At 40.1% G+C, this 21,407-nt stretch overlaps 1 protein-coding gene across 3 annotated transcripts in view; it reads right to left on the minus strand.

Moving 5' to 3' along the window:
• GAREM1 (GRB2 associated regulator of MAPK1 subtype 1) overlaps positions 1-20,716 on the minus strand; it is a 200,899-nt gene extending 180,183 nt beyond the window's left edge. For 2 of the 3 annotated variants that reach the window (XM_010365940.2, XM_010365939.2), the window contains exon 1: positions 20,164-20,716. In XM_010365940.2, the coding sequence (XP_010364242.2) occupies positions 20,164-20,284 (121 nt within the window). In that variant the 5' untranslated portion in view covers positions 20,285-20,716. The remainder of the gene's footprint in view (positions 1-20,163) is intronic. The other variant, XM_030926065.1, reaches the window with a different exon arrangement.
• Positions 20,717-21,407: the final 691 nt, after the last annotated feature.

The raw sequence follows: 21,407 nt of genomic DNA on the forward strand, positions 1-21,407 counted from the left end.
TGATGGAGTGCAGAGCCCCTACCCCCCCACCCCCTAAGCCAGCTCGTTTCATCTCAACTATGAAGACCAAAATTATTATTTCTTATTCCTACAGCTATTCTAATCTTCAAAATTTCATGCAGTACAAGTGAGCAATAAACCCTTACTGTTTTAAACCAACTAACACTTTGGAGTTGTTACCACCACCTAATCTGGCCTACTCTGCCTAATACACCCACCTGCGACCTGCTTCTCTATCTCTGTTAAGGGCATTAGCACCCAAGCCAGTAACCTCAGGACTAGTTAATGCTTCCCTCTTCCTCATGTCCCATTATCCAGTTATTAATCCTGGAAATCTTAAGTTAAAATATTTCCCACTCACCCTGCTCCACTACATTCCCACAAATCTAGTTTTGGCTAGAGGCGCTCTTTCTCCTTGATTATAAACCCTACAGCTTCCAAATATTGTCTAATTCCAAACTTTTTCTGCTCTAAATGATCTTCCAAAATGACCAGAATAACCCTTGTTAAATAATTTTTAAAAATCTGGGCCTTTCCCATATTTACAGCCCTTCAGCACTTCCCACTGTTTGCATAACAAATACTGGAGGGGCATGTTTGCAAACAGGCACTGTGCGAGGTACCACAGGAATGAGGATGAGCCATGTGCCTGGACAATGATCTTCAACATGATGCAGTGACAGAGCCAGCTGCAGAATGTTGCTTGATACTAGCATTTAGTAAAATACTGAAATCTGTGAAAAAGGTATTTTTAAAATAAAAATTAGAGTTAATTCAAGTTTAGAGTTAATTCAAGTTCTATGAAGACCTGACTTTCACTCATATCCTGACATGCTTTCTTGGGATGGAGAAGAGATGGAGGTCATCACTAGCTAGCCAAGATGTGCACATGGCCCAAGATACTGCATCAAGTCCCTCCTGAGACTCTACTGATGTTAGCAGCTTACATATGATTATAACATACATCATTGTAGTTTGTTAGTTAACCATTTTTATAATAGAGTTCATCAAATTTAGGACCCCAGTGAATTCTGTTGCAATCCATTCTGTTGTAACACCATGTGTTACTTGTGTCCCGGAAGGGGAAGGGAAGTTAAGAACCACCAGGTTAGCCAGAGGAGAAAGGTCAAACGTCAGTATATTATGGTTCTTCAAAATCTGTTTCCCAACTTGCCCTCCCCTCACATGCCTCTGTTCAGGGCGTTCCAAACTTTGTCAGGCCACCATTTCCTCTTTAAAACCTCGCAAAATTCTAGTCATTCAACAACTAGTTCAGTGGTCAATTAATGTTTTCTGTAAAATCTGTCCCAAGCGTTGTCGGCAACACTAACTGGCCTCTGGGCTGAAACATTTCCTTGCTTATCACATGACAGCGTTTAATTGTCTAAGAACCTACCTATTCAGTGGGCCTCTGAACCCCTTGAGAATGAGTATCACATGTATTCATCTTTGGGCGCCTAGCCCTTGTTCTGTGCTTGCACAGCAGCAGGCACATGCTCCACAGCTGTTAAGTGAATAGCATTGTGGAAACCACATACCATACTCCCACTTACCCATCAGCCTATTGATGAATGTTAGGGGAAACTGTTACTTTGAAAATCCAGAGAAGGAGGTTTTACACTTATAAGTTTTTTTGTTTAAGAAACTTGGCATGTTATTAACTATAGGGTAATGAAACTTATATATGTGTGTGTGTGTGTGTTGACACGTGGGTGTGTGCTTGAGTATGTGTCTGTAACAGGTTTACTGTGACTGCTTGTATTAGTCCATTTTCATGCTGCTGATAAAGACATACCTGAGACTGGGTAATTATAAAGAAAAAGAGGTTTAACAGACTCACAGTTCCATGTGGCTGGGGAGGCCTCACAATCATGGTGGAAAGTGAAAAGCATGTCTTAAGTGGCCGCAGGGAGAATGAGAATGAGAACCAAGCAAAAGGAGAAACCTCTTAAAAAACCATCATATCTCGTGAGACTTATTCACTACCACGAGAAGAGTATGGGGAAACTGCACCCAGTATTCAATTATCTCCCACCAGGCCCCTCCCATAACATGTGGGAATTAGGGGAGCTACAATTCAAGATGAGATTTAGGCGGGGACACAGCCAAACCATACGACTGCTATAATAAACTACCACAAACTGAATGACATCAAACAATAGAAAATGTATTCTCTCATAGCTCTAGAGGCTGAAAGTCCAAAACCAAGCTGCAGGCACAGGCGAGATTCTGTTCCCTGCCTCTCCTAGCTTTTGGTGGCTCAGGCAAGCCTTGGTTTGTGGCTGCATTACCCCAATCTCTGCAACCATTGTTACCCTGCCTCCTTTTCTGCGTCAAAACTCTGTCTGCCTTTTGCTCATAAATACACTGTCACTGGATTTAAAGCCCACTCAGGTAATTCAGAATGACCTCCTCTTAAGACTGTTAATTACATTTGCAGAGATCTATTCTCAAAAGAAAGTAACATTCACAGGTTCCAGGGATTTTGATGTGGACAAATCTTTTGGTAGGCCCCCCATTCAATCAACTACACTGCGTGTGCACATGCCTGTGTGCATGTGTGTTGTATATTGTACAAAGAAGACTCCTTAAACAAGGCTCTATTGAACACCTACATGTTACCAAGGTAACACAGTTTGGAAACTGTGTTAGGTGCCGGGGACACAATGATGAACATGAAATACACAATCTCTGCCTTCATAGAGTCAGAATCCATAGGGGAGGTGGGGTGAATATGAAAATTAATTTATTCTTTAAAGTTGGAAAATGTAGTATGAGAAAAAATTACACCACGGTTGTATATAATAGTGACCTCATCTTACCTGCTGTTAAATGAGTAAGCTAACACTTTCTCCATTAGGGATGGAGGGTTCAGGGAATACTACTTGATTTTCAGTTTAGATTATCTCCCACCCTGTACTGGGACATTCACAAAAAGTCTTTGTTTCATATGTTTGCTTTGCACATGGAATTACTGGACCCAAAGATACTCCATGGCACTACCATAATTCATACAATTTAGAATGCCATCACTTGCAAGACAATCATTGTTTGACAACAACCAAGACTGTTGATAAAACTGTCACACTATTAGTTATAAGATACATGCTGATTTCGGAGATATTAAAATGTATACCTTAGAATCAATGAAACATGTTAATTTCCATTCTGAAATATATTCTTACAATACAACCAGACAAATTAACAGCTTCTGATTAAATAGTATAGCCAAATCTCAATGATTTCCCAGCAAAATTTTAATGCTGAATTGGCTTCACAAGCCTCAGAGTATTTTTCAACCTCTTTCCATCAGGCTAATATATGTAAATATAATTCACTAAGTCTTAAAAGTAGGACATACTCTCATATGCTGGGTCTCTTCCAGGGTTGAGATGGTTGGAAAAGTCAGAGACTGAGCAAGAACTCTGAATTCCTTGAGCAGGAAGAGGCTGCTGGAATCATCACTTCTTTCCTTGCCCAGAACCTGCTAAAAAGTCAGACTGTAAAGAACAGAGTGTGTGCACCTGTGTGTGTATTAGTCGGGGAAGCTTGTAAATACTTTAGGGATAGGCTGGAGTATCCCAACAATTCTGTAGATGAGTCATTCAGACAAAATTTTTGATCCATCTATTGGAACATCACACCAGATCATGTGAACCATGTGAAATGAACAGTGCAAAGACAAGACAGGATTCCTGCTCTCTGCTCTTGGACAGCTTAGAAAGACAAATATGAAAAAGGAAGTAATAAAACTTTTAAACACACACAACTCCAACCTAATAAAAATCTGCATGGAATCCAGGATCAAGGTTTTGTTATAATCTTACACAAAGGTTATGTAGCAGACAAAGTCTCAGGGACTAATCTACGTTATGAGTCCTCTTCTCACACTCATTTCTCCTATATTTATTCAGTCTGGGTTTTGACATTAAGATGTGAGATTCACATTGCCCTGCATTTTTTTTTCTAAAATGTAGATTTCATTCCGGTCTTTGCATGTGAGATTAAGAGGAATCAGGAAGATAAGGCCATGAAAAATTGGGGGAAAAGTAAACAAAATGTAAGAGAAATTTAAGAATTTTTAAGTCGACAGATGTAGGTCATTATGGGATTTCAAAGAAAGAGACATATATATACATTGAAAATAGCATGTGAAAGTTGCCCCTCCTACAAAAAATAATGGGGGAAATACACTTTTAACTAAGTAGTCAAGCTGAGTGCAACGTGCAAATCCTTCTTAAATTCTGAAACACACACACACACACACACACACACACGCTTACTTGAGCAGCAGCTTTGTAAAGTATCATTTTAAAAGCAAATTCTTCCCTGGAGAAAACTTACTGCCAAAGCATCTGGACTATCCTTCTAGAAGGCATTTAACAAGTTACTATTACTTCAGAGACTCACCAGGGTACACTGGCTTCAAAATGTATTTAAATTTTCTTTGGAAAAACACATATCAGACCTCTCATAGCCACTGGAGAAGAAGGATAAGTCAGGATCAGGAACAGTTCTAGCTACAACTTCACTTCTTTAGGAATAAAATAATTGTTTTCCGATTTCATTAACTTTATGTGTCCCTGGAACACAGCCCAAGGTAGTCCCTGAAAGACAGGTGTTGCTGAAGTGTTTTTCTACTACTAAACGAGCAAAATAAATTTAGCAAAGATAGTTCATATCAAGAACAAACAGGTCTTTGAATAAATGGGCTGGCACAACAGCCTGGAAGAAAATAAAAATCTTACATCATATGCAAAAATTAATTCCAGATGGATTAAAAACAAAAAAAATTAATCTTCCCAGAAAATCTTAGAGACTACATGTACAATCTAGGTGTCAGGGAACCTTTCTTAGACAAGATTGAAAACAGGAACAAGAGACTTCTCTGTACATGTGAAAATTTAAAACTCTTAAATGGAAACATGTAGACTAGGTCATTTGATAGGAAAAATGTAAATAAGCGAAAATATTTCCATTATATACAAACAGCATCTAGAAATTGACAAGAACAAGCCGATAACAGAAAAACCAACAGAAAGTATGATTTTAATCCATAGAAGAGCAGGTCCGAGTGGTGAACAGATATACAAAAAGAGAGCCCCCAAAATCACCGACAGTCAGGGAAATGCAAATTAACACAGCAATAAGATCTTTATATCCATTACGCTGGCAAATTTTTTTAAAAACATTATAAAAACTATGGTTGACACAGATTTGGAGAAATGGTATTCTCACACATCCATGATAGAAATGAGAATTGCTACGGACTTTTTGGATAGCATTCTGGCAGCATCTATTAAATCAATTCCACTTCTGTGAGTTTTACTGAGATGCTAGACAATCATGTTTCCCCTACATTTTTTTTCCTAAAATTATTTAGTTTTGGTAGCTGCATAGGAAATGAAAAGAATCAGGAAAACAATGTTATCAAAAATGTCTTGGAGAAGTGAAACTTATTAGAAATCACAGAATTCTACAGAAACCATGAACAAATTAATGATATGTACAGGAAGGTTTAGTGCAGTATAATTCACAGAGGCCAAGAAAAGGAAACAAATTGAACTCCTGTCAATAAAAGAATGAGTATTTTCACATCATGGGATATTACGCAGTTATGAATTTCAATTATACCGGGTGATTTAGAAAGATTCCCATGAGTGATATAAGCAAGAGGCCGAAAAGTATTTGTCATATAATCCAATTTTTATAGAACAATGACAGAATTCTTCATGTCTCTGTATGTATATGTAACAGTGATGTAGGATTCTATTAGTATGAAGAAGATAGGAATAATATGCACTGGACTGTTAGAGTGGATTACGTTTGGATTACGTAGGTAGGCAGGGTTGGAGGAATGGGGTCTGTTATGAAGGAAGAAAGTTTGTTAAAAAGTAGCTAAAATGCCACTATTATGTAAAATTGTGTGTGTGTGTGTGTAGAGTGTGTGTGTGTGTGGAGAAAGAACAGAGAATGAATCACAATGTTGGTGGTTATCTCAAGACTTCAGAATACCTTTTAGGTATTCAAATTCTTCATAATACAAATGTTTATAATCAGAGGGGAATGAAGACTACAAATAGTATTTATACTTAGTTCATACACTTCCTCCCACCCAACTCTGTGGTCTCTGCTTAGCATGAAACTCTCCTCTGATAACACACAGTATTCAATTGTACACAATCTACTCAGATATGTATCTTCCCAGTCAAGTCAAGGGGGAAAAAAAGAAACAGAAGATGGGGGAGGGGTGAGTAAAATTCACAGTCTACCTGATCTACTATAAAGTTAATTTGAAGCTTCTTTGGTTTGGCACTAAAAGATTCTCTTAAAGCTATCTTGTTATTTCACTTTTAGCAATGTCACCTCAACACTCTGATAAATACAACTATTTATAGAGCCCTCAGGTGCTAAATTGGCAGAGTGATATGTACTTTATTTTTCATTATTTTATTTTTTTAATTATACTTTAAGTTCTAGGGTACATGTGCACAACCTGCAGGTTTGTTACATATGTATACATGTGTCCTGTTGGTGATACGTACTTTATTACCCATCGACCCCTGGATCTATGTCCAGAGATAATTAAACTGGACTTTTAATTTATCTTCTTCTTAGTCATTACAGTGAAGTCAATATTTACACAGATATTCAATAGAAAAAAATGAAACGACTTTCAAACTATCACCTGTGCTTCTCCCCATATCTGGAAGTGATCTGTGAATTTCTATTATTTATTCACTAGTGTCTGTACATAGATTCTAAACTTCAACAGACTCCGAAGTTGTTGTCATCTATCTCTTATCTAATTATCCCAAATGTATCACTTCAGTTTATGTATTACATGTAAAAATAATTAAATATTTTTACAAACACGTCCATTTACTTATTAGTATTTAAAGCCAAAAAATGACAAATCATTCATCAGCTTTGTTTCATGCAATGTACAGGAATTTATCAACAATGAAGTATCTTTGGGGAACTCTGCATGAATGGAACACAAATATAACTATATTTGTGAACACACGACCTAGTTTTACCAAGATTTTCATGAGACTATTTGATTTCATACAATGCAAGGGGATTCTTTCAGAGGACAGTTGCAATACAAGAGTGAACATATCATATTTAAATCCAATATCCAGGTTGGTTAAGAAGAGTAAATGAATCACAATTATTCAATTTCAAAACCAGAGGTAATAGCTATTAATAGTTATGAACATTAACTGCTGAAGACAAATAAGTTAAAAAGTGATTAACCCACATGAAACCAGAACATTATTTATAAACATCCCATAGAAAACTAAGAAAAACATACAGGAGGATATTTTATTACAGAAGATTTGAAAAAAAAAAAAAAAAAACTCTACCAAAAGAAATTTAACAAAGGGCTCAGGAAATTCACAAACAAAATATGATATTATTGAAGCTAAAGCTATTCTACTATCAAGCAAAGAAATACAATGTTTTAATTATCTAAACTAGCAAAGGCAAAAAAAAAATGATATTCAATGATATACAAAGTCATGAGCTTAGTCATCCACTGCTGAAGGTCCAATCTTTTCTGGATGCAATTTACCAATACACACCAACAATCTAAAAATAACAAATTTTAAACAATCATCCCACTTCCAGGAACCCAAAATAATAAAATGATGTAAAACTGTCAAATTTAAGTTAAAAGTCTCAAAAACAGGACACTCAAAACAACTAATGTCTCACAACAGTCAAATAAATAATAGTTGATTGGTAATAACAGAATTCCATTGAGTCACAAAAAGTCTATTTCCAAAGAATATTAATAATGAAAGAAAAGGCTCATGATCTAATGTAAATTTTAACAAGCAGTTTTATATATAATTTGGTCCCATTGGTAAATGTATTTTTAATTTATATCCCATGCCTGTATAATAGCAAAATGTTGGTCATGGTGATATAACAAGTTATACAATATCTGGAATTAAAACTGATGGTCATTTTTGTCTTTCCTTGTCTATATTTTCAAAGCTGTCTACAATGGTAATATTTTTGGGGAGAAGAGTAAATATTATTTTTTAAACACAAACACAAAGTCTCTCTGGCAAAAGAGAAAACACAAAGTCTCTCTGACAAAAGAGGTGCAGTAAAAAAAGCACCTCTAAAAAAACTGGACAACTAGGCTGGGCAGTGGCATGCCTGTAATCCCAGCTACTTGAGAGTTTGAGGCAGGACAGCATGAGTCCAGGAGTTTGAGACTGTAGTGTGCCATACCTGCACCTGTGAATAGCTACTGCACTCCAGCCTGGGCAGCACAGCAAGACCCCATCTCTCTTTTTTTTTTTTTTAATGAACTACTATTATCATTGTGTGTATCAAATCAGGTTGGGTGTGATGGCTAGCGTCTGTAATCCCAGCATTGTGGGAGGCCAAGATGGGAAGATCCCTTGAGCTGAGGAATTCAAGACCAGCCTGGGCAACACAGTGAGACCCTGTTTTACTAGAAAAATAAGTGGCTGGGCATAGTGACTCACGTCTGTAATCCCAGCACTTTGGGAGGCCGAGGCAGGAGGATCACTTGAGGTCAGGAGTTTGAGACCAGCCTGGTCAATACAGTGAAAATACAAAATTAGCCAGGCATGGTGGCTCACGCCTGTAATCCCAGCTACTCTGGAGATGTCAAGGAGTTAGGGCCCAATGCATGGCTATTTTAATAAGTTTGTTAGTAGGAAAAAAAAAAAAGTGAAGAAAGGCATCACAGCAACAATCTAGATGGCAAAGGCTGCTAAGTGGATCCCAATATCCAATGCCCCCTTTTCCTGCAGTAGGAAGATCTGGGCATTATGCGCAGTTAAAAGACTTCAGCTTCTGCCTTCCTGTACTCCCATACAGGACTGTTGAAGTGCTGACCAAATGAGATGTAAGTGAACTGCTGTGCAGGACAAGTGGTAAGACATAGCCTTTTGCCCTTCTTGTTGTATGGGATGTAGACATGACCGCTAGAGCTCCAGCAACCATCTAGGACCACGAAGCTTTGAGAGTGAAAACTACTTGCAGAAGACGACAGAGCAGAAAGAAAGAGTCTAGATCCTTCATTCTGTGGAACTGCCCTATCAGTCCTGGACTACATATCTTCAGACTACTTCTATATGAAAACAAAACAAAATAAACTCTCCGTGTTGTATAAGCTGCTATTTTTTTTCATCTATCTTACACAACTGAAATTAACCTTAACTGATGTCCCTGGCCATAATGAGGCTATGAAGATTCCCTCTGATCCTATCTTCTCTTAGTGGCTAACTTCCTCCTAACTGGCCAAAGACAGGACCAAAATAAACAGAAAAAATAAGAGTAGAATATCTTAATAAAGCTTTCGGTTACTTGTTATTTATTTTTAAATAAGTAATCTGAACCTCCTAAAGTGCATGCTCTCTCTCTCACGCTCTATCTCTCTCTCGACACAACCAAGTAAATAATTTTTAACTTGGGTCTAGTGCTTGATTGATTTTGTGGGTCAGTGATCCAAAGGTAAAAAATGTATCTTGCATTATTTTAAAAACCTAAAGCAGGCTAAAAACGAAGATCTAGGAGCATAAACTACTGGGGACCAGAAATGACAATGTTAATTTTTTTATTCAAACCAACACTTACTTGCCCATTGCTGCTAAAAGAAGACAGCAGCAATCCAAAATGAGAATCAATCGTGGAATTTAGCATCTGCACAGACAGCTGTTCTGGGTTTACTCAAGTGGGCCTTCTCAGGTATTTCACTAACCTTTTCTTTAGTGGATGACAGACTCTATTATAACGAGTGCTTTCTAATTACCTAATAGTAACAGATAACATTTTAAAATTTTAAAAATAAACATTTACCCTTTTTCTGGTACTTTTAGATATTTAAACTCTAGTTTCCTGCTAGGAAGGCAAATTTTCATTTCTAACATCCTAAAGTCTGATCATTGAGAAAACTGTCATCTCATTAAAAAAAAAAAAAAAAAGTCTGACCAAGGAAATTTTTCTCTACTAATTGGAGAAAAAACAACAGAACACAACACATTTTATATCTTCCCAGGGACACTTACATAAGCACTGCTCAGAGACAGTTACATTCCTTTCAACACTATCACCAAGCTTAATCATAACAATTTACTATGTATGTTAAATATTAACTAAAATGTCTTCATAACTATAAAGAATTCATATTGCATTTTTAGTTCAATAACTTGGTATTTATTAAACAACCATAAGGTCATCAAAGCCCACGTGGTATTCAAATACTTCAAACTAGGTTAACAATTAGCAGAATCAATTAAAATAACTTGCCCTGTGATTGTAAAGCAATTCATCCACAGAACTGGAAAGGAGCTTGGGAATACTGCTTTTTTCTTCTTTCCCGCACAGCATAAAAGGAAACTCATTGTCTGGGATTCAGACACTACTTTTTCAAGTCAAACTTGGGGCTATTCTAGGAAGATGACAACTGTACCAAATTAGCAGTTGTAGCTCTGTAACATTATTTGAACCAAATGGCTTGTTTGCTTAGAAGTAAAATTCGTGGAGCCCAGAGAAGAGATATAGATAAATGGTTAGCTGACTATGCCATCAGGTCTTTGTTAAGAACTGACCAGTTTCTAAGATATATTGCATTTTAGTCCATACACTCAGGAGTCATATGAAGAGCATGATAATACCAAAGATTAAAAATTCAGTGACATGGCAACACATAATATGTAAAGGAGATATCTTAACTTCAGAATGAAAAGAACTAGCAAAAAAGTGAAAAATCGAAAAATGAGTTGTACTTTCCAGAAATACTTATTTAGAACATGGGTAACTAATGACCCTAAGAATCATTATTTTATAAATCACGATAGTCTCTATTTTTCCTTCTGCTAATATTAAGACCTGCCATCTTAGTTCAATTTATATATTTAAAAATATAAAATGTCGCCTCAAATCAAACAAAAGTGATACTCTATTTCAGATTTGCAGAGCTCATACACTGCTGTAGTAATACAGATATCTCGGGCCTTATAATTTTTACTACCGAGATTTGCTCATTCATTTATTAAATGTTTATCCGGTGAGTCCTACATGCCAGGCATTGTGCTAAGAGCTGAGAAACGGCAAAAATAATTTTAGATGCCTTTAACCTGAAATTCAAGCAAGCAATTCTTATGAAACTGGGAGTAGGGGTACAGCAGGGTGGTAGAGGAGGCTTTTTTTTTTTTTTTTTTTTGTCTTTTCTTTTCTTTGAAACGGAGTCTTGCTCTGTCGCCCAAGCTGGAGCGCAGTGGCGCGATCTTGGCTCACTACAAGGTCCGCCTCTGGGGTTCACGCCATTCTGCCGCCTCAGCCTCCCGAGTAGCTGGGACTACAGGCGCCCGCCACTACGCCCGGCTAATTTTTTCTGTATTTTTAAGTAGAGACGGGGTTTCAACGTGTTAGCCAGGATGGTCTCGATCTCCTGACCTCGCGATCCGCCCGCCTAGGCCTCCCAAAGTGCTGGGATTAAGGCGTGAGCCACCGGACCCGGGCTAGGGGAGGCTTTTCATGTGGAAAGGTCTAAAAGAATTCATCCTGCCAGGGGTGTTGCTCATACCTGTAATCCCAGCACTTTGGGAGATCAAAGCAGGCAGATGGCTCTATCTCAGGAGTTCAAGACCAGTCTGGACTACATGGCAAAACCCCATTTCCATAAAAAATACAAAAATTAGCAGGGTGTGGTGGCAAGTGCCTGTAGTTCCACTTACTCAGGAAGCTGAGGTGGAAGGATCACTTGAGCCTGGGAGTTCAAGGCTGCAGTGAGCCATGATCGCACCACTGCACTCCAATCTGAGGGACAGAGCAAGATTCTGTCTCAAAAAATAAATAAATAATAAATAAATAAATAAATAAATAATATTTTAGCAGGTATTTGTATTTTACAAAAACTACATAAACCAGAAATAAAAGTTACTTTTCCCATGGCATATCATAGCTGGTGTTCTTAAGATTGACAGTCCTGCTGAAGATGAGTGGGGAGTTTATGAGTCGTCCTAGAACCAGCAGCTCAGTAAGTGAAAAGACAGATACCTCAGGAATCTCAAACAAAAATAAACGAGTTTACAAGCTGGTCCACAAGAACCTGCTATTTCAGTAAGGCGGCCAGTGAGTGAAAGAGACTAAAATACTCCCTCTTTAAACTATAATGCAGTTGATCACAACAGTCAAACCAGTTTTCCTTTCAGAAATGAACTGAGTGTCTTAAGATTTTTACTGACAATGTGGATACTCATTTCAGTTAAGACTTATTTCCTTTGGATATATACCTAGTAGTGGGATTGCTGAGTCACAAGATAATTCTATTTTGAATTTTTGGAGGAACCTCCATACTGTTTTCCATAATGGCTTTATTAATTGAAATTTACACTCTTACATTCCCACCAACAGTATGTCAAGGTTCCCTTTTCTCCACATCTTCGCCAACATTACCTTTTGTCTTTTTGATATCTTGTCTTTTTGCCATTCTATCTAGAGTAACATGAGATCTCACTGCGACTTCGATTTGCCATCCCTGATTAATGACGGATATTGACCATTTTTTTCATATACCTATAAGCCATTTGTTTGCCTTCTTTTGAGAAATGTCTATCAAGGTCTTTTGCCCATTTTAAATAGGATTGTTTGTCTTTTTGCTATGCAGTTGAGTTCCCTGCACTCTGGATATTAACATCTTGTCAGATACATAGTCTGCAAATATTTTCTCCTATTCTGCAAGGTGCCTTTTTGCTCTGTTGTCTCCTTTGTCATGCAGAAGCCTTTTAGTTTGATGTAATCCCATTTGTCTATTTTTGCTTTTGTTACCTATATATTTAGGTCTTATTCAAAAAATCCTTGCCTAGTCCAACATCATAAAGTGTTTCTACTATGTTTTCTTCCATGAGTAGTTTCATAGTTTCTGGTCTAACATTTAAGTCTTTAATCCATTTTGAGTTGATTTTTATATATGGCATTAAATAGGGGTTCAGTAATAGATGATAGATAGCGGTCCAGCAATCCCACTATGGAGTATATACAAAAAGGACATGAAATCAGCATGTAGTGAATATAACAGTGGCTACCAGAGACTGGGGCGGGCAGAGAAAAGCAGGGCAATTGGGGGAGGGTGGCCATTGGGTACAATGTTACAATTAAATGAAAGGAAGAATAAGTGGGGTGACTACAGTCAACAATAGGGTATTGTATATCTCAATTTAAGTGGAAGAGAGGATTTTATATGTTCCCACCACAAAAAAAAAAAAAAGATAAATATTTGAGGTGATGGATAGGCTAATTAGCCTGATTTGATCATTACATAATGTGTACATATATTGAAACACCACATTGTACTCCATAAATATGTATTAATATAATGATTGTGTCAATTAAAAAGTTATACTTTTTAACTAGAATACGTAAATATTCACCTTACATTCAAGATACTTGCTTTCCTTTCTAAATAGATATTACAGTACTGTTCTCTGGAAAAAAAATAAGACTTTCAAAACAGCCATCTTACTTGAAAAAAAAGACACTGGAAGAGCTATCTGCAAATCTTGTCCTGTGGGTCTATGTTTGTCACTGTCCACTGCCTGCTACAATGTCCTCTCTTGTTCTTTTCTCATCATTTTTAGGCACAGCCAATAGTCAGAATAGGTGAAAACTGGAAGAAAGTGAAAGTACACCATATATCAATGAATATTAAAGACACTTTTTAAAATCACTCACTTTATGTATAACATTATAGTAGGCACCTCTTTCCTGCAAACCATTATACAACTATAGTTAAAAACAAATGATCATCCATCAGTGAATATAATGATGAGTACATGGTTAAAAAAAAAAAAAAAAAAAAAAGCTGGGCGCAGTGGCTCATGACTGCAATCCCAGTACTTTGGGAAGCCAAGGTGGGCAGATCATTTGAGGTCAGGAGTTCAAGACCAGTCTGGCCAACATGGTGAAACCCCATCTCTACTAAAAATACAAAAATTAGTTGGGCATGGTGGCGCATGCCTGTAATCCCAGCTACTTGGGAGGCTGAAGCAGGAGAATTGCTTGAACCCAGGAGAAGGAAGTTATAGTGAGCCAAGACTGAGCCACTGCACTCCAGGCTGGGCGACACAAAAAGAAAAAAAAAAAAAAAGATACAAATGTCTAAGCTCATTATTTTGGTACCATTTGGTAAAACTCACCTGTGATTCTGGATTAAATTAAAAGTTCCTGGCTTAATGTGGTGGCTCAGGCCTATATAGTCCCAGGTACCTGAGAGGCTGACGCCAGAGGATCATCTGAGCCCAGGAGTTTGATGGCAACCTGAGCCACATAACATGAACCCATCCCTTTTTTTAAAAAAGAAAAGTTCCTTTCCTAACTCCTCTAGTCCCTCCGAAGGCCAATCTTGGTTAGATTAGTCAGTTTATAACACTTTCTGTCTGATAAAGACCTTTTGCCACCTTTTTCTAACCTGTGGATTACTACGTCAGTAACCTGGAATACTCAAATGGAAACACACTCAAGTCACTCAGAGCATTTCTCTCAGCTGCTTCTTCTGTACAAAGACAATAAAAGCTGCCGCTGCCTGAATGATATGCTATACTCTGAAACCTCCCTCAACTGATCTGTAGCTCTACCACAGCTATCTCACACATGTATCTGACATACAATGCTGCATTTAATTCCTATACTAAGTAGATGCACAAGAATGTAAGCTCCACAAAGACATTTCTGTCTGATTTGTTCAGTGCTGTAGTCCCAACACCTGTAACAGGGCTTGTCACATAGTAGGGACTTAATAAGTGTTAGCTGACTTAATACACAATTTACTGAATGAAGAATATGGGCAAGTATAATGTCCAGTTTTTCTACATGGGAAAACTACAAATCAAAGGGGTTGCAAGACCTGACCAAGATCACATGACTATGAAATGGCAGTACCTCTAACAGAACGAAGGTCTCTTGGCTTCAAATCCAGCATTCTTTAAACTACCATTCCCCCGACCCTGGCCATGTGTACTCTCTTAAAATACAGAACGCCAGGAGAAATGAAGCCACAAGATAAACACAGAATACCTTCCAAGAGCAAAACTAAGTTACTATGGGAAAAAGAAAAGAAAAGAAAAAGACATCAATTACAAAGTAGATTTTGAGAATTTACATCAATTTCAGTGATAAAACACGGATCTGAGAAAGATCTTTGACATTTACAGACACTTGGAGCCTCCCTGGGGCCTAAGTGTCCATGCTTTTGCTCCTTAGAGGCCGGTAAATGATAAAGCTGCAGAAGCCTCTGAGCGCAAAGCAAGGACCAAAGTTCCCACAGTCCCAACAAATCCGGGACTTAGAATCCGATCTGATTCCTACACACAGGACAAAGAGATGGTCACTGCTCCTGTTCTACCTACTTAGCAGTTTCCTACTCCTACCACCTTCTCTTCTTCTCTCTCCCTGCCTTTCCATACAGCCTTGGTCTTCCTTTTCCTTTCAGCAAACAGGGCCATTAATACATCTTTTACTGTGCTAGACCAGCATTCTTTAAACTGGGGTACATGTCTGAGGCAAAGCTAACACTTCCCAAGGGTCTCATCATCACAACTGTAAAGGAATCAGTTTCTATATTCGAAATTTCCAAAAGTACTCTTGCTTAAAAATTAATGGGCTTGGGTCCACAATGGCATTGGACATCCATCCTGTGATGACCTTCACTGTGATGGAAGGAAGCTATCATTCACCATCCCCCCTTCACAATAGTTCTTCAACCACTTTACAAAAGTAATACACCTGTATTACTTTCTCTATATCTTTCTAAGATGCACTGCCCAAAGGTGCAAAGACCTTGGGCAGAGAAACAAACAAAGGAACAAAAATATTGATTCATGTTGCAGGGTGAAAGCCTCTAGTATTTAGGTAACAACTATTTCTGTTAAGTCAGTTTATTTCCAATTCTTTGTTTTAAAAAACAACCAGAAATCATTAAATATGGAAAGTCTTATGATCAAAATAAATATGAAATACTGGATTTCAATTTATATACTTTTTTTTAAGTTACAGAGAGTATGGCAGAGTGATCAATAGAACACTTTCAAGCATAAAAATATATTACACTGAGAGAGAATTCTATACAGTGGAAGGGAAATGGCGTAAGAATTTAAAGAGATAAAGAAAAGATGTAAAATGTTTAACTTTCGAAAGATTGATTCTTGAATCTCATGAATTTTTTAGACAAATGATATTGGAAATCAAATATATATTTGACTAGAGTTTTTAGAATGACGTAATACTTTAAAATATTAACAGTTACAATATGCTGAGAAATTACATCCCCTGGAAGTATTTAAACTTAGGATGAAAAGTTTTAGCATTTAACTGAAGAATATGCTTAGGGACAGAGTTTCACCAAATCTTTTAGGAGGCACAGAAGCAAAAAAGTTGTAAGAATGCTACTCTAATACAAACCTTCAGGGTCTACCCAAGATGAAATGAGGAGGAGAGAGAAAATGAACAATTTCCCACCTATCCAGTTTTGAGTGAGGATGGCTGGGGGTGGAGTGAAGATTAGTATTTTCTCCATCCTCTCCTTGGTCCTAAGTACATTTGCTGAACCCAGTTCTACAGCCAACAGTTTATAAGACTGATATCAATCAGTTTAAATATCTGATCTTAACTGTACTGCTGACTGGGCTTAGACCTCAGCTGATGAGATGTATCTCATCAAATCTCCCAAGGAGAACTGCTAGAGTACCTTTCTTTCGGTTCTCCAGAAAAACTTACGGGGCAATATTTATAAAGGCTCACTTATTTTGTATTTATCTTATCATACAAAGGCAAATTTCACCATCAAGGATGTAATATTGGACACACCTATCTACCTGGCACTTCAGGAGTGGCACATATAATACAAAGAATTGGAGAGTTCTTTACATATCGTGTAGCGAATATTCTAGGGATGGCAAATGTCCTGAAGAGTCATCTCAACAGACACATCTACATTACTAGGCCCTCGAACCCCAATGTTTTCCTTTTTTTCTCCTGTTCTGTAACCTCTTCTTCCCCACTGCCTCTTGCCTCTTTTCAGCCACTCCTTTGGGAAGCAGAAAGTCGTATATATGATGGATGAGGCCAGCACTTAATTTGGTATCTATACTGTTTTTAAAATATTGACTTTCCAGTCCTCAAGCTCTCAGAGACACAGTGAACCTATTTAGAGCAGATGTCAGAACAACTTCAACCCTTCTCTCCTTTAGTATAAGGAGGTAGCCCAGTTTGAGATAAGAGGTCAGTCTTCAGAGTCAGAAGGTCGGCTGGAAATTCCACTTCACCATTTACTAGGTACCAGTCTTCAGGCAAGTCAATTTCTCTGAATCTTAGGTTTCCGACGTTCTTAAAAACTGTGTTGCTGAGGATTTGAGACAATATATATTATGCATCTAGAAATGTACCAGCCCATAGTAGGCTTTTGATAATCAATAGTTGTGAAATTAGATTTTTTTAATGTTCTTTAAAAAGTATTTAAAATTAGCCAATCATTTCCTCTTGGCATAATGTCAACTACTGGCATGTTTTTCAATTTTGTTCTAGTCTCTTTAAAAACAAGTGATTTGGAAAATGACTACCTTTCATGTCTAAGTATAGGGTGGGCGTGTGCGATGTAAAATGTACCTGCAGTACTAAAACTGGGGAAAAAGCAAACACAGGATGAGGACAGCACAAAACTTAAGATTTCACCTATAACATTTATAAATATGCCAGCATATCCTCAACCTGTCCTAAACTGTGTGAAACATGTTTAAAAACATGCACAGAATCTACAATTGACTCTTTTAAAGTCTACCCAAATTAAACTGCTAAAACAACACTTTTCCCAATCAAATTAGCAGACAATTTTTTTGTAAATACTTAGTATTTTCAGGATGTGGGCAGACTGATACTACCACAATGCTCACGTTGGTGTAAATGAGGATTTCCTTTAGTCTCTAAAGCAATTTGACAATGGGTATCAAGGATTTTAATAGTACTGACATGCTTGTTCAGCAAAGCAGAAATATATTCTAACCAAAAAACTCCCAGATGTATGTACAAGAGTATTCATTATACCACAATTTTTAATAGAACAAAATGATATAGCTTAAGAATGTCCACAACAGGGGGTGAAATTACATGGTATAGCTTAGTCCATGGACTCTTTGGCAGTTATTAAAAATCATGTTAACAAAAATGTTTAAATGAGATGAGACTGTTAAGTGAAAGAAGCAAGTTATAAAGCAGTATCTGGCAATGATTCCAAATTTGTATGTGCCACTATGATTCTCAAGTGGCAATAAGGAAATAAGAGAAATTTACAATGAAAAATTGGAATTACATGTAGTGATCAAAATCCATTCCACAGCTTGAAAGGACACAGTGTTAAGACTCACTACCCACGTCCTCATTTTAGAAAGAAGTGTGGGATGAGTACACTGCTGATTCAGATCCTTTTTATGAATGGCAGGGATAGAAAAGTGGGAAATAAAACTAAAAGTCATGTCTGAAAGTGATATTCCGCCCCTTTAAACTTTCAGTTTAATGAAGCTTTTGAGTGACTTTTATACCACATGCAGCAATGCTCTCTGCCTAGCTACCAAATTTGGCAGTGTGCAGAGATGAGAGAAGGTAGGAAAAGGTAAGGACTCACAACCTTCCAATATACACAATTTTGGAGGAGGAAATGAAACGTTGGGAATACACACACACACACCAATTCAGGTCTGCAGATGCTATTTAAAGCACACAACATTTTCCCACCCCCACTCTAAGCAGAAACGCCTCAACACACCACCTGTGTGTCCCGCCCAATCCCCCGCTCTGCTTCAACAGCTACTGTGATCTGCACTTCATTACTAGTTTTAAAACTTCCAGCTTATTTCCGATGCACCCTACTACTACCAACAATCAAACCAGGATAGCAAGCAAGCCAAGGCTGTTTTCCAGCTTTCACGAAGTTTCCTACATTTATTTTTCACATCGGATATACAAATGTCTAATCAAACCCCACAGACAAGAAACAGAATAAAAACTCCTTTGTATATGTATACATCTCATGTTACCCACTCTTTTACCCTAGGAAACAAGGAGTAACCCTAGTGCCTGTGACTCGAAATGACATCTTTCTACTTAGTGTTCTTCTGACCTGGCCTGTGCAGCCACAGCTCTGCCTGCCTGTCTGCCAGCCTGGGCCCGGGTACTTCCACAGCTGGGCTGGCTTCTTTCTGCAAACAATCTAAAATCGCACGAAGCCAAAGCCCACTGAAGTTCTGATGAAAACAAGAGAAGCCCAAACACACCTAAATTGCCACCTTACATGTCATCACTCTCAAACTGAAAGGTACTTGCTTGACAGTATGCGCAACGATGTGTTTGCAGCTGTCACACCGCAGAATAAACAGTTGGGGGAAGGAGTTGGGTGGGTTTCTGGTGGTCAGTTTCAGGAAATACACCCTTGTTAGTTCTGAGCTCAGGTTCCAAATCAATATGTTTTGGTGACTTTTTTTTTTTTCCAGGCTGGAAATGCGCTAACCTAATAATTAACCTTAAGCATACCATCACTTCTGCTAAAAACATTTTCTACACACAGACCTAAATTACTTTCGGTTGGGTTAAACAAAACAGACAAGCGGGAATACAAGGTCCCTGAGAAACATGATCCTTTTCAATGGTCACCCAGGAGCTTTTCCTCTTAAATCTGTTTGGCAGGGGATGGGGGAGACAGGGAGGAGAGCACCCAAATTCAGATGCTACCCAGGGCACAATGATAGTCTCAAGAAAGTTGCCTAAGATAACTCTTCAGGGTTTCCCTAGTTGAGTAATTCTTGCAGGCGGGTGGGGAGGGATCGCTGGCGTCCAAAATTACGATCTGCAGAGGTCTCCCTATGTTGACCTTTTTTTTTCAGGGCGTCCTTTTTAATTATACTGCAAGGACTCTGATTTCCACCTCCCTGTCTGCTGCTGGGGGGAGTTGAGAGTAACGCGCCAGGGCTGCGGCAGCCGCTCGGGCCAACTCCGGCGCTCGGGGGCGGGCAGCCCACTCCCCTCGGGTCCCACCCTCTCCAGCACACGCGCGCACACCCGCGTGGAGACGGCTGTCCTCGCCTGTCTGCCCTCGCCTGTCTGCCCCGCGCCCCAGCTGGGACTCACCGTTGTCCAACCGCGCGATCTGGGGCAGCCGGTAAGTGCTGACCAGGAGGTCAAGCGGCACGGCCACCGAGCTCCACTTCACATCCTTGAGGCTGCAGCCCAGCGAGGGCGCCGGGTCCATCTTCCCCGCCGCCTCCTGTCCCGCGCTCCCCCGCCGCCGCCGCCGGCACCACCCGCGCCTCAGCGGCCGCCGCTGCTCGCGTTCGCGGTCTGGGGCGCGCGGGAGGAGCCGGGCAGCTCCGGCCGCGGGCAGCCGGGGGGCGCGGCGACTGGGGCGGCCCAGAGGGAGGGGACCGGCGCCCGGCTCAGCTGCCGCTGCGGGGCATGGCTGGGGCGCCCCGCGTGCCCTCACGCCCGGAGAAGACTCAGAGCAGCCCCGCGGCTGCGGGCGGCGGCGGCAGCGGCCCGGTGGCTGCGGCGGCTCCCGCTCCGCCTCCTCCTCTGGCCCTGGGTCTGCAGCTGCGGCGGCCGCCCGCTCGCCTCCTCCTCCTCTTACCCCTCCTTCCCTCCGCCTCGAGCGTGTGAGGAGGAGCCGCGGGTCTGAGAAACGCCATAGCAGCGCTCCCAGCACTGACTAATCAACAAGGTGCGAGCAACGCCTGCGCAGCTCTGGGAGACACCGCCTCCGCCTCCCCGGCGCCGCCTGCTCCGCCCCCCCCCCCCCCCCCCGCGCTCGGCCTCCGCCTCCCGCAGCTCCCGCGGCCGGGCGGGCTTCGCTCGGCGTCAGCTCCCTAGCCGGGGCCGCCAGCGCCCAAGGCTCGGCGCGCTCCGCAAGCTTTAGCTCTCGCTCCCCCGTCCGACCGCTCGGGCGCCTTGCAGTCTCGCCGGGTGCCGCTGCGCGCCCCGACTCCTTCCCCGCCTAGGCCCGTTCCCGGAGCCCGGGAATTGCCGAGCGAGCTCAGGGATCGCTCCCTGAGTCTTGGTGTCGGACACCGTCCGCCTCCACTCCTATCCTGGCAATGCAGTGGCGAAATACAGGGCACAAGAGACCTTTAGTGGCGCTCCGTCTTGCTTTCTGGTGACCCAGACTTTGGTCAGGAGAGTGCCACAGCCCAACGGGGCTGGGGACTGCAGGCGTGGAGCACGCCTTGGCATTTCCCGTCAGTCCTACTCCTCTACCGTCGGAGCTGGAAATGACTCCCACCAGTCTCAGCTTTGGCTGTTAGACAAGATAAAAAGGGCATAGCACCGAAAAGCAGAAAGGTGGTGGGTGATCGGTACTCACAGAAAGGTGGCCATTCGGT

The sequence above is a fragment of the Rhinopithecus roxellana genome, chromosome 21 (assembly GCF_007565055.1).
Source record: "Rhinopithecus roxellana isolate Shanxi Qingling chromosome 21, ASM756505v1, whole genome shotgun sequence".
Classification (NCBI taxonomy): Eukaryota; Metazoa; Chordata; class Mammalia; order Primates; family Cercopithecidae; genus Rhinopithecus; species Rhinopithecus roxellana.